Here is a 13,930-nt window from a genome sequence, read left to right on the forward strand (position 1 = left end):
TCCGTCACGCCTCCTTACTCCGTCTGGTGCTAAGGGAGGCAGCGCCTCCGCCCGCTCCCGATCTCCCTTCGATGGCGCCGACATCGGCTGCCTCCTCGCACTGCTGCTCCGGCAGCGCCTCCGCTCCAGCCAGGTCTCCCGGAGCTCGTCGTTGCTCGTCCTCATCGGACAGCCCCGTATGCTGAGCTAAGTCCCATCCCCTTTCCCTTTAACTTGGTTCCTTGTTTGAGTTAATTACTTTTGGGACTTAACGGCTACTGTCATTAAGCCTAAAATGAAGTCTATGGAATACTTTGAGCATTTCTTGATTGATGAGGCTACTGTTATGTTGTTCTTTCTAAGTTCTTGATCCTAAGCATGATGTCATGAAACAAAAGCAGAGGGTGCGCTAGTGTTTACCTCTTTCTCGACGACTCCTTCGAACACCGGACTGCCCTTAAGCTCGCCGCCACTCCTTCCTCTCTTGCTGCACTTCTTGTGGTTTGTGAATATAGAGAGGTGTGAGGAAGGAGATGGTGGTGGGGCTGGTATTTATAGCATAGCCCCGCTCTTTGTGGCATTTCTTGGCAGACATTGGAGCTCTATTTTGAGCTAAAGGTTATCCCCTCTTTTGTGTTTGATGAAAAAAGTGATCATGCTAAATTGGTGAAATCCTTGGAGGACCTACTCCTTGTATATTGTGCTTCCTATTTTGAGTTAAATGGTTTCCTCACTTTTGAGCTTGACAAGGAGGCCTCCCATGCCTTATTTGTGAAAACCTTGGAAGACTATCCTTGATGATCTCATTTAAAATTTTGGGGAAACGTGGTCCCTCTCATTTGAGCTTGAAGTTAGCTCCTCTTTCTCGCTTCACTTGTTACTATTACCACTTTGGTGAAACTTTGGAAGGAGTGGCAACAAGGGCTGATTTCAGGCCCTATAAAGCAGCCACTGGGTTGCCCTATTTCGCCTACAAATTTCCTTTTTCTTATTCGAGCTTGTGTCTCACTTTCCTCTCTTACGTGTCAAAATTTTGATACCCTTTTTTGTGTAAATTTTGTAGGTGGCATGGCTGTCCCTTGGAGCCTTGTGGAGGTGGGAATCGAGGAAGATAAAGGAAGAGAATAGGAGGGATTTACTACATCACTCACTGTGTCTTATTGCTAAGTTTAGCAATTGGTTAAGCATCAGGTTGGGAATAGCTCTTGACCAAGTCTTAATTAAGCCTCTATCTTGATGTTGGCTCCTTTCAAAGCTTAGGGTAGGATTAGTTGTTATTTTGTTCTCGTTGTGCTGGAATCGAGACATGTACCACTTGTATTTCCATCATCCTTGTAAAAATACTCCTCAAGTATTTTCTAATAAAGTATGTCCTTTACCTTTATCCTTGAATTAATTTATTTGCACTTGGATTCCAAGTATCTCTTCGTCCAAATTTTTTTTTATACTCCAAAAATCCGTGCACGAAAACTCGGGGTGTTACATACTCCCTCCGTCTAAGAATACAAGTCTACATTTGACATGACATGAGTTTTAAGAAATATAGTAGAAACTAGGTGGAAGAAAAAGATTAGTAGAAGGTGGTTCTACTTTTATATATTAGTTTTATAATAAAATATGAGTGAGATAAAGTTAATAAATTTGAGGTCTATTACTAAAAATAGTGTTCCATCCGTCCTCAAAGAATATGAACTATTTTTTTTTTCGTCCGTCCCTAAAAAGTATGAACTTTCTAATTCTGAAAAATTGAAACAACATACTACCCCTACACATCATTTTATTTACAACTTATATCATTACCATTAACACTTATATCATTACAATAATGTGGACTTCATTCCCCACTAACATTATTTCCACTACCCTCTCTCTCTCTTACTGTTCCCATTATTAATTAAAACTCGTGTCGAACTCATTGTTCATACTCTTTGGGGAATGAGACATTTATTGATGATGAAAATAGCAAAATTTAACATTTATTGATGAACGGAGGGAGTAATAGTGTATAAATTAGCTAAATTGATTAAGTATATATCTTTGAATATTTAGCTATTTTATGTTTGACTCTAAGGCACCCAATTAGGGAATCTCACGTAACCGGAATAAATTAATTGAAGATAAATTATTTATTAATAGTCCAAGGTTGTTGTAATTAAGGCATGGGACCAATGTTCAATATTCCAATTCCAAGTCAACAATAAAAATAAGATTGCGTTCAATTATTGGACCATAGATTTATCGAAAGTAAAATCTATCAATACATGTATAAAAGGTGAGTTTTGGCATTTTCTTGAAATATTTATAAGTTTTGAGGTTAATATATAAATATTTATGAGTTATGGGTGATTAAGTATAAAATAGATGATGATTGACGTTGTAATTACAAATTTTCAGTTATTATTGAGAAATTGATTATAAATTATTACATGTATACAATGTGAAGTAACGGCCAATCATCATGGCTAATAACAACAAATTAAAAATGAATAAGAAAAGTCAAATTTTGTAACCTCTATTGTCTTAATTTTATAATTTATGATGTTTTAATTCCATGATCTCTCATGTACTAATTTTGTGCTTATAAAAGGCATAAAGTTGTGGAAGAATCACACACCAACAAAAGCATTCTTCATTCTCTCTCAAGCTCTCAACATTTTATTGTACTATATTTTAGGATCATAGTATTACTCAATTTTTGGAGCCCCATCAAGTTCATCGGTGTCTAACGGGTTTGAGATGTTAAGTACGTTAGGAGGATTTCATCTTTGGGATACGTCAATCCGAAAGTAGTAACCGTAATGTAATTTGTCTTGCAGAAAGAGGGGATTTCTTAACTAGACTTATAGTTCAGTTTATTTTATAATTTTTATTGTAATTTTCATTTCATTTATTGTTTTTTTTCTTTTGATTGCAATAGTTAAAGTACTCCATGTATATTTGGTTTGAGAATTTTATCGCAATATTTCTTACAATTCTTAGAGAGGAAAGAATCACATAACATTCTTTACACAATTTATTATTTTTGTATATTTATATTGTCATTGCTGCTATAATTATATCAAGTGGTGTCAAAAAATTAATATTTGATCACTTATGATGAATTAATGTCCTAGGCCAATTAATGTAATGTTATTTTTGTGTAGTTTATCATTTCAATTTTTTTATGATCATAATTTTGATGTTTGAATATTATAAGATTGATTCATTATTTTGCTAAAATTGTGATTAATATTTTTTTAGAGAGATATGAATGATTGTTTTAAACATATTTTTCAAAAGTTTCAACACTTGATAATCTCTTCTTCGTTGTCCAAATAATTGTGTTTAGTATAAAAGAGGAGTTTTTAGGGTATTTAGGGAAATGTCTTTTTAAAATAGAATTATTATTTAAATAAATCTGTATTTTTTACTAAATTATAGGTAGTAAATATTAATCGTCTGTTCGTGAGTTGTGACTCTTCCTATACCATTAACTGCCTTCCACTAGATTTCATCAATAAATCGCCCGGCCATGCATTAATTACAAAATAAACGGTAGTTATTTTGGCGTGAAACAATGAGCCATTTGTCACACACATATTTTGCAAGCCTACGTGGAGTGAGTGGGAGGTTTTACAAGGGTTACGATGCATAATATTTTAGCCTATAAAAATATGTCATTTAAAGGCTGGGTATCCACACATACCTACTTTCCTTATAAAAAACTCAAGCGTGCCATTTTTGCTCTTACCATAGGAGGAAAGCTAGACGACATGGAACCATTCCACACCATGCTCAAAGAGCTCGAGGCTTCCTCAATTTCTTTGGTTGTCAAAGTACGCTGCATTCGTGTTTTTGACACAACCGCTGCCATTCAAATTTCAACGTCGACAATTTCCTTTGTCGGTGTCATATGCTATGACAATTAACAAGAGCCAAGGTCAATCTCTTGCGCATGTAGGATTATTTTTAAAAAAAACTTGTTTTTAGCCACAACCAATTGTATGTTTCTATATCTAGAGTTACAAGTCGTGCATGATTGAAGATTTTAGTTAGGAATGATGAACTTAATAGTACTGTGTCTTCTACCGTAAATGTTATTTACAAAGAAGTTTTTCAGAACATATGAATTATTGTTTTGTAATTTAATCTACAGTAATTTATTTATATTTACCAATATGTTTTACTGTTGAACTATATATGACTTCTTCCCCACTTTGTCAACGGGTGTTCACAATTTCTTTATTACAGATCTAATAAATTTTACCCACAATTTATGCATAAGCTTTAGTAAATAATTAGAAATATTATCTATGTTAGATAAATTTTATCTACCATATTATATTTTTTAAATAGTTCAATGTTCCGTGTATAGCACGGGTGAGATACTAGTCATAAGTAAATTCTTAGTTTGAATGTCTACTGAATGTTTTTATGTACGAAATTTTATTGAATATTGTAATTTCATACAAAAAAGAATCATTTCAACCTACAAGGTCTCAATTAGTATGGAGCATTTAATACAGATTACTATTATTAATAGTACTCCTTAGTATAAAGGAAAGATTAATTTATGGTGACACTCCCGAGATTGAACTGGCCCAATTTGAAATTAATGGAATATACTATGGCCCATAAATTTATTCAATGGGCCTTTTCTTTGATAACATTTATGCACTGAGAATAGTTGTATAAATTAAAGTAATTAGTAGAGTTATTTGTATGGAAGAGAGATCCAAGAAAAGAACAACTAGGAATAAAGAGGGAAAAAAGCAAAGGAATTTGCATATAACATCAACAACTACTTGAAAAGGAGGCAATGGAGACAAAGGTGATTCTCCTCAACTTTTACTATTAAAAATTCCCACATTTTTTTCTCTTTTAATTAACAAAAAAAATGAGGTAGCTTATTCTAAAATCTAAAAAAAATACTTTGAGTTGCATGAAAGTGACTTAAAGCAAATATGAATATGGACATAGCCTTTATATGTTATCTCCAAAGATTTGATGGAATTAAATACCCCTAGAGATTCCTTTCGAATTTTATAGGCTTATTTAAGTAGAATAGTATTTCACCGAATTTATTTGGAAAATATAGTAAAATAAATTCGGAGCTTTTCTCCCCGTATTCTTATTTCTAAACAAAAAAAGTCGAGCTATATTAGGAAGTTGATAATATTTTGCATTCAAAATCAAACTATGACTAAATAGCTTTTAGCCTTAAGCGTTTTGGGTAGTAATTTTACGTTGGTCGAACAACAAAGAAAGTAGTCCATGGAGGAGGACCAATATTCTTTAATTTAAAAAATTATTTAGAGTGCAAAAGAAAAATTAGGAACTTTTAGCATTTTAAATTGGGGCAAGTGTTAAATATAGTGGTTTTTACGAACTTTTAATTTTGATTTAATAATAATTTTTTAATTTAAAAGATGTTTTAGTAAGATAAAAACTAGAGTCAATAATAGTTAGCATATACAGAATGTATAGAATATACTTATACTAATGTTTAGTGGAATCCATTATATCTGTTTTTTAAGTAGTCTACTAAATTTAGTGGGAATCTATTATACTCCTTCGTAAGAAGCCACTTTATATATTCAATTGAATTGTTTTTAAAATTTAAAATATCCAAAAATTAATAAGACTCGTTAAATATGGTATGTGTCGTCCTCTAAACTCTAGTACTAAAAAATATACTAGTAGGAGTAATAATTATTAAATAAAAATTTACGAATTGACCCCTCATTGGACCTTTTATTAGAAAATATTTAAGGTTGACGTAAAGGATTTTTAATGTCCCATCTTAAGTTGCTCTTGCTCATCTGCACTTCACACCCAACCACCACTTGCCACGTGGAAACCATCAAAAAACAATTACAGAAACTGTATATTTAATTATTTGTATAATACGAATAATTTTGATTGGAGTATGTTACCGACTATGCACAATAATTAGGAATAGGAATCTATACTAATCTAAAGTGACAGTTTGATAAAAAGACAATTTTATCCTTTTTGGAGGGAAAATGTGAAGCTATTTTATTTAACATTTTGGTCATTTAAAACAGGCTGTGTTAAGAACATTTCACACGCCATCTTGAGCTCCTTGTGCAGAATATTTCTTAAGAGATGTCTTGAGAAGTGCAATGAGCCATGAGGTGTGTCTTCTCCAACAAGATACTTACACCATTGCCATATTTCTATGTAACAAATCTACATAAATGCTAATTCAAACAACAAATTTCATCCATGGGGGCGATTCTGGCCGGAATCCGGCGGCCACTCTGGCTACCGACAAAGGTAGAATCTTTCGATCTACCCGTTTCTGAAAATTTGAACACCAAAACATTGGGTTTATTTTTACAAATTTGAAAAAACAAAAGCAAAATTAAGAGAAAGATATCTTACCGGGAACAAGGGCGACGCGGCATGAAGGAACAGAGGGTGACGGCGGCGAGTCCAGACGCCGAATGCAGTGGCTGCTGGGGCGGCAACAATTGTGGTGGGGCGTGATACCGAGAGAGATCTGAGATAATGGTGAAGCAGCGGGCTGCGGCTGACCGAGAGAACTGTCGGTTTGGCGGCAGCGGCGGCTGCCCGAGGTTGGTGGGATAGCTGAAGCAGGCGGGCGGGAAGTAGGGCGGTAGAATTAGGGATGCACGGCGGTGGAGAGCCTTGGCGAGCGGCGAGTAGGGATGAGGATGCGGTGGTCGTAGAAGAGACAAAGAGAGCAGAGAGATAGAGATAGACAGAGAGGGAAATGGCGGCGGCACCCCTCCTGTAGGTTTGAAGATTAGGGTTTAATTAAATATGGAGTATACTATTTAGGCTTTATTTTGAGCTTTTTAATATTTTATATAATAAGTAATAATAGTAGTATATAATTATATACTACTAATCGATATCCTTTTTAATTAAATAGGAATTTAATTTGTATCAATTATATAGTACTTGATATCAAGGATGTTAACTTATACATAGTATTTTTAATTTGAATAATGAGATTATGTAAATACTCATTAGCCGTCGACACAAGCATAGTATATAGTCACAAATATATTTCATCAATAAATAGAAAAAGAGGATTGTAAAAAAGATATTTAATTAATGAAAATATGGTTATGACTTCTTTAGTACCATAAATATTATATCGTCATAAATTAATAAATTTGTCAAATTTTAAATCATCAAAGATCTTATACTATATATTAAATCATCAATGATCTTATATATATGGATATTATATTTTAAATTTAAAAAAAATTTATCAAAGTAATTAAGATTTATTAACTCTACAAAGTTATGGAGTAATAATAATTTTTTAGAATGAGATTTAAAGAATGTTGATATTTAAACAATTATTCTAATAAATTGCTTTACTTTTTATAAATCTTCAAGTAAGTAAAACTTAATTGATTATACGTAAATAAAGAATAATATATTAAAATTATAAATTTTAAAAAAACTAGAATACCAAACCTTAAATTTCAAAAGTTATTGGTTTATTATAGTAAGATTTGGATATTCACTAGGATGTATTTATGGAGTTAATTCCAAATCATTCTAGAACTTAATTATAATAAGTTCTATATTACTAATTATATTCAGTTACAGTAACAAGCCCCAAATTACTAATTTTAATATATATTCAATTACAGATGTTATATTGTTAATTATATTCAAATACTGCCCGCAGAGGCAACGTAGTTGGCAATGAGGGGCAGATCTTGCTACAATGAGCCAAGGTTCGAATCACACTGATGTCGTATAGTTGTTTTCATCTCTCAGGCACTGGTGTGAGGCATTGGGAGATGTGCTTCTGCCAGTCAGTGGGTTAAGGTCTTCCCCTTAACGGGAACTGCGTACCCTGATTTAACCCACTCACATGATGTCGGGCCGAAGTGTGGGGGCCGTCAAGGCGATGGAAACGCCTTTTTGCTACAATTATATTCAAATACCAAATCTAAAATTTGAGAAGTATAGTAAGATTTGAATGTTTATTTGGGTGTATGTATGGAGTTAATTCTCATCTAATTCTACAATTTAATTATAGTATGGTCTATACCACTAATTGCATTCAATTAAAAGTATTTATATCTAAAAATAATCAAAGACAATAAGTGGAAAGTTATATGAATTTTTAAATTACCAAAAATAATTTATACCATAATCCTGTATAGGATTGCTCCATGATTAATTTTATGATTTGTGATAAGAAATTGAAGGGGTTATTTTGTTTAAATGCTTTTTTATATTTTGTTAATTCTCAAGAATTAAATAATCTTCTGTGTATAGAAAATACAATTCCATTATAATAATACTAGCGAAATTAACAAATTTGGTCAAAAATAGAAATGTAAAAAAAACTTATGTTTATTAAGATTAGCCCAGAAATATTTTTTTAAATATTTGGGATTGAATATTAATGTACACATCAACACCACATAATAAAGAACAATAAATGTTGTTTGTCAATTTAAATATCAAAAGTAGCACACCTACATAGAAAAAGATACGAAAAGAAAATGCAATCTAAAATAGAAAAAATAATAGATCTGAGCGAATTCAACATAAATCTCTAAACATGCATGTAGCTAGCTATACATCCTACCTTTGAACTACGACAGATCTTGATGAGAACTACTGCGGATCTTGAGGAGGATTGGAGTTAGATTAGAGATGATGCAGGTAATTGGAGACATCGATTTGTTGATAATAAAGAGGTTTGTTCTATTTTGCTTGCTGAGATTTTGTGTATTTTTCATGGATTGGAGTAGGCTAGAAGATTGGAGGTGCAAGTTTTGGAAGTAGAGAGTGATAGTTATGTAGTTGTAGCCATGATTTTGGGACACTTTGAAAGCTCTACTAATTATCGGGCCATAATATTCAGAATCCGTAAAATGCTTCAAGATTTTAACTCGGTCATGTTGCGACATGTGCATAGGGAAAGAAACTTTGTTGTTGATTAGTTATCACATTATGCTTATAGGGTACACAAGGTCATCCATGTGCTGGAGAATCCACCCATAGAGCTTAATATTTTGCTTCTACATGATAAATTAGGTGTTCCTTATATTCGTTAGTTTTTTTGGGAGGCTTTAGCTGCTTTTTCTACCAAAAACAATGTACTACTATTTAATTTGTGTTGAATAGGCAATCACCGTTAAAAAGAATACCTACTATATTTTTTTAATGTGTACATAATAATTTTATTTTATATTTTATTCTAATCTACAATTTGTTTTCATTATTTTAAAAAACGTAAGGCCCGTGCATAGCACGGGGGTTAATACTAGTTGTTATTAAATCTAAACTAGTACAAAAATGAATAAACGAAGTGCACAAGATGCTACCGTACTCGTTCGCTCACAGAATCAGAACCCCTACCCAACACCTTCGCTCCTTTCTCCCCCTTTTAATTTTCCTTTTTCTTGGATTTCATCTCCAAACAATCATAAATTCCGTCAATTCCCTCTCAATTTCTCCAAAAATGGAAGGCGCGGACGCCAGCAATCACAGTAAAGCGAGTTTCCGAAGAAGCAGCAACAGCCACATATCCATGTCCGACACCGAGTCAATGACGAGTCAGGGCGACTCGTTCCACTCGCCTCTCCGTTCCGAGTCGCCCCTCCGCTCCGACGACCCTTCTTTCCGTCCCCAAAACGACGATCCCAGCGATAAGAACGACAAGGCCATAGTTCTCGTCAACAAATACTACTCCCCCGTCCCGTCTCCGGGGAAATCCGGCGCTCCAGAGCCTTCTCCGGCCGCCGTCGGCAAAGGGTGGCGGCGGTGGCCCCACTCGGAAAAGCCCGCATCGGAGAATCTCGATATTCCGGTGAGCTCGCCGCAAGGGAGCGGAAGGGAAGGGGAGAATCTTGAGATTCCGGCGGTTGTGGGGCTTAATAAGTTAGTGAGGGAGGAGGCGCCGCCGGGAGTGAAGAAGGTGGGGCCGGTGGGCGGCGATGGGGCGCTGGAGGAGGGGTACGGGGGTGGGAGGGATGTGGTGGGGGGAGAGCGGCGGTCGAGGGCGGCGGTGGAGTCGATCTTGAAGAGGTCGGGGAGGAACACGGCGGTGAGGAGGGTGGCGCTGGCGTTTCGAGTGTTTGAAGTGATTTCTTGTTTGATTTCGTTTTCGGTTATGGCTGCTGACAAAACGGAGGGGTGGAGTGGCGATTCCTTTGGTCGATATATCGAATACCGGTATGATTCTGCACACCATTCCCATCAATTTTATTCATCTTGATTCTTGCATTTTTAAGATGAATTGAATCTGGCACAGTCCACCCTAATTAAATCTTAATTGTGATTAATAAACCCTAGTTAGGAGTTTGTAAACCTTGATTGTGAATGATAAACCCTAATTGAGGATAGATGAACCCAAATTGGGGATTTTGGGTGTATGTTGATTGCTGAGTACATTTGGATGTACACAAGTTTTTGCCATCTTTACGCCGTTATCTCTAGTCATAGCATAAATTTTGCGAATTGGCACGGGTCGAAAACTGTAGAATCATGGAAACAAGAGGTGTTGTAGTCCGTTTCTTCAATGTTTGACTAATGCAACCTGTATGTCATGTTCTTGGTAATGCTGGTGCTCCACTGAAGTTTATGCTTCTTAAATTTGATACTAACAGATGAGGAGAATGTGTTTTGGTGGTATTTTGATGTTTCCAAAAGCTTAGATTTAGATTACTATTTGTTTGAGCCTCATAAAGTTGGTCTTTGAGTTCATCTATCAGCTAAAAGTTCATTTGCGCTGGCTATATAATCATAGACTCTGTAGCTTGCTCGGAGCAGGAGGAGTTGTAATAAAGCGAGAATACTCCCTTAGTTTTACTCACATAAACTGGATATCTATCTGTTTCGAACTTCTAAATGCGTTAATAGTCTTGGTTGAACCAGATTGACTGCATCTGCTTTTGTAGCATAGAGTTGAACTAATTGTTGCATCTTGCTTTAAATAATGTGTTGTTAGCCAACCTGATGAATGTTGTGAACAGATTCTGCGTAGCTGTAAATGTTATCGGATTTGTGTATTCTGGTTTCCAAGCTTTGGATCTGGCTTACTATCTGGGGAAGGAGAAGCATGTGTTTGCCCACCATCTTCGTTACCATTTCGAATTTGCAATGGATCAGGCAAGTGATATGTAGTCTAATTTCCTTTATATACTGATATGTAGTAATAGTTTCTTAATCTCAATGTAAAATTGAAAAAATCTTGTGGATCAGATTCTTGCATACCTTCTGATGTCAGCATCATCCTCGGCAGCCACCAGGGTGGACGACTGGATTTCCAACTGGGGTGCGGACGAGTTCACCTTGATGGCTAGTGCGTCAATTTCCATGTCGTTCCTGGCTTTCCTCGCCTTCGCCATCAGCTCCCTTGTGTCCGGTTACAACCTCTGCGACCGGGATGCTACTTGATACAACTGTCTGTATTCTATACACCCTGCAGAAGCTGTACTGTACATAATCTGTGAGGTAAATAGGAATTCGATTCTACCTTTTTTTTGGAATTACCGAGTGTAGGATTGGATATGATCAATAAAAGAGAGCACACTCCTCACACCTCAGTTTTTATTAAATTTCTACCAAGGAGAAATAATAGCTGGAAATATCTTGTTTTACAATGTTCATTTGTATATATGTAGCTAGACAATGAAGATCTCGAGCTCTCTGCATATCATGCTCTCTCTCTGTCTTTACTTTTTTGTTGGCCTTGATCTCCAAATTATAGCATTCGGATCTGGACAAATTTGGTATGGGATTTTCTGAGGACGAATTTGAGGAACACTGCAATATGTAAAAATCAATAATGGATTAAATTTTAATCTTATAAAGTCCAAACATACCATGTTTCGCGCCACTGTCCAATAACTATAAAAATGGCATATTTATTGCTCAACACCAATGTTTTAAAACCGGACCGGCAAGCGAACCGACGTCGTTACTGGTTCAACCGGTTCACTGGTCGAACCATTGGTTGAATCGAAATACTGTTTATACACATATATTTATTTATTTAGTAGTAAATAATAAATTTTAATTAAATGTTTTGTCAATAAATATTATAGTATTATACATTTAATAGTATTAATATAGAAAACAAGTCTTGTACTAGTATATTAGAATATTCAATTAAAAAAAACACACTTCATTAAAAATAAAATAAAATTACAACATAAAATAAAAATACAACTTAAAATTCAAAAAAATAAAAAAAGACATAATAAAAATCCTAAAAAAATGAAATAATTTAAAATACAATTTTATAGAAAATAAAAAAAAACTACTCCGCCGGCGAATCATCCCCCGAAGGCGGTGGAGGTGCACTGAAGCCGTGAGGAGGCGGAATGCCAAGTTGTGCTGCCATAAACGTAATTCCGTTAAGCCAGGTTTGGTATTGGGTGGACGTCATGCGGGAAGTGTCCGCCATAGTGGCTGTCATGTACATGGCCATAAGGGAGTTGGGGGGTCCCCCCGAGCCCGAGCCCGCCTGGCTTGATTCGGCTCGGCCCCTCCTCCCTCTAGCCGCCTTCGCTGCATTTCTCCCTTGCGGCTAACGACGCCCACGGGAGGAACCCTCGGCTTCGTCTGGCGGGGTCTCAACCTCCTGCGAGGCAAACTCTTGTGGCCCGCTGCCCGAACCGCCCTCACCAGACGATTATTGGCCACTCGGCGTATGCTTCGTGCGCTTCGAGGTCGAGCCCATGCTGTACTGCACACCGCCGACCCATCTTTCCTCGTCCTTGACGACCTCCCAAACATCGACATATTTGAATTATTTGCTGGTGTCGTCGTAGTAGACTCGCAAAGCCGACCTCAGAATGTCGGCTCCCGTGGCTCCGCTTTGGTAATGAGCCGCATCATTCTTATGGATGGCGCAGAATCGTTTGACCTTTCTGTCGACTCGGTCAAAGTGAGTGCGGAGCATCTTATATGTGCAGGGGCGGGACCCCTTCGGCTTAATCTGGTGGTAGGCCTCGGTGACCTTTTTCCAGAAACACTTCCAGGGTTGTTGATTCCCAACGATGAGATCGTACGAGACGCTGATCCAGGCATTGTACACCGCCAGCGTTTCTTTGGGGCCGTACGGATGCCGGCCTAGATCCTCCTCATCCTCCTCGTCCGCCTCCGCCTCCGCCTCCGCCCTGGAGCTTCCACCGCCTCAGCCTCCTCCCCCGCCTCGGCCATCTTCCGGAGTGGGTTCAACGGAATAATCCTCCCAAATCTGGGATAATCCCTGCGAATACCGCGGGGCGGAGGGACGGGCTTATGCAATCACGTCAAAATTGGGTGGTTGGTACCCCCCGGCGTCGATGAACCCTGGGTTCCCGGCGTCGACGAACCGAAACCACCCAATGTGTTGTACATGCTCCCCCAGTCGCCGAACGCGTTGAGATCCCACCCGCCACAGCCGGAGTTTCCGTCGCCGGACATTTTGTGATGAGATGTTAGATGAAAATTGGAGAGGAAATGGAGATGATTTGGGAAGAATAGATGTATAGTTGTGTGTGAAATGAGCATGAATTAGGAGTATTTATAGAGTAAGAAAAAATTTATTTTTAAATTTTTTAATGCGTCAGCGTGACGATGCCCACTCACAAGCCGGCGAGTGGGCGTCACGCATGGCGCCGGGGCGCGCCACGTCGCCTCGGCGCGTGGCGAGACGTCTCACCACTCGTCACACCGTGATGGAACGCGGAACGGGCTGGGGACGAGACGGGGCGCCGCAACGCGTCACGCCGCCGTCCCGTAGTTCCGTCACGGGTTGGGGACGAGACGGGGCGCAGCAACGCGTCACGCCGCCGTCCCGTCCCTCCGTGACGGAATACGGGCCACCCGCGTGACGCGTTGCGGGTGGCCTAACTATTCTGTTTTTAGCTCCTTACAAATTCATTAGGAAAATGTAAAAGCTATCAACACATAAAAAAAGTAAAATTCCCAAAAAAATGACTAGTAGTCTTAC

The 13,930-nt window shown here is 37.4% G+C and overlaps 1 protein-coding gene and 1 long non-coding RNA gene across 2 annotated transcripts; one reads left to right on the forward strand and one right to left on the reverse strand.

Annotated features, from left to right (window-relative positions):
- Nucleotides 1–5,970: 5,970 nt before the first annotated feature.
- On the reverse strand, nucleotides 5,971–7,030 carry LOC121794982. The gene is made up of 2 exons (XR_006049388.1): nucleotides 6,367–7,030; nucleotides 5,971–6,283 (listed from the first exon to the last, which is right to left on the reverse strand). It is a non-coding gene; the product is annotated as an uncharacterized LOC121794982 (long non-coding RNA).
- Nucleotides 7,031–9,306: 2,276 nt separating this feature from the next.
- Nucleotides 9,307–11,647, forward strand: LOC121794981 (CASP-like protein 4A3). The gene is made up of 3 exons (XM_042193404.1): nucleotides 9,307–10,161; nucleotides 10,962–11,097; nucleotides 11,191–11,647. Exons 1-3 carry the CDS (start codon nucleotides 9,449–9,451, stop codon nucleotides 11,383–11,385), a joined length of 1,044 nt encoding a protein of 347 aa, XP_042049338.1. The 5' UTR covers nucleotides 9,307–9,448; the 3' UTR covers nucleotides 11,386–11,647.
- Nucleotides 11,648–13,930: the final 2,283 nt, after the last annotated feature.

The sequence above is a fragment of the Salvia splendens genome, chromosome 3, assembly GCF_004379255.2.
Source record: "Salvia splendens isolate huo1 chromosome 3, SspV2, whole genome shotgun sequence".
NCBI lineage: Eukaryota > Viridiplantae > Streptophyta > Magnoliopsida > Lamiales > Lamiaceae > Salvia > Salvia splendens.

What these genes read in the sequence shown, in the direction of transcription:
- LOC121794981 (XM_042193404.1), top strand. Translation starts at nt 9,449, where the DNA reads ATGGAAGGCGCGGACGCCAGCAATCACAGTAAAGCGAGTTTCCGAAGA. An exon ending in GGTCGATATATCGAATACCG is followed by an intron (nt 10,162 to 10,961) that starts GTATGATTCTGC and finishes TGTTGTGAACAG; the next exon opens with ATTCTGCGTAGCTGTAAATG. An exon ending in TCGAATTTGCAATGGATCAG is followed by an intron (nt 11,098 to 11,190) that starts GCAAGTGATATG and finishes CTTGTGGATCAG; the next exon opens with ATTCTTGCATACCTTCTGAT.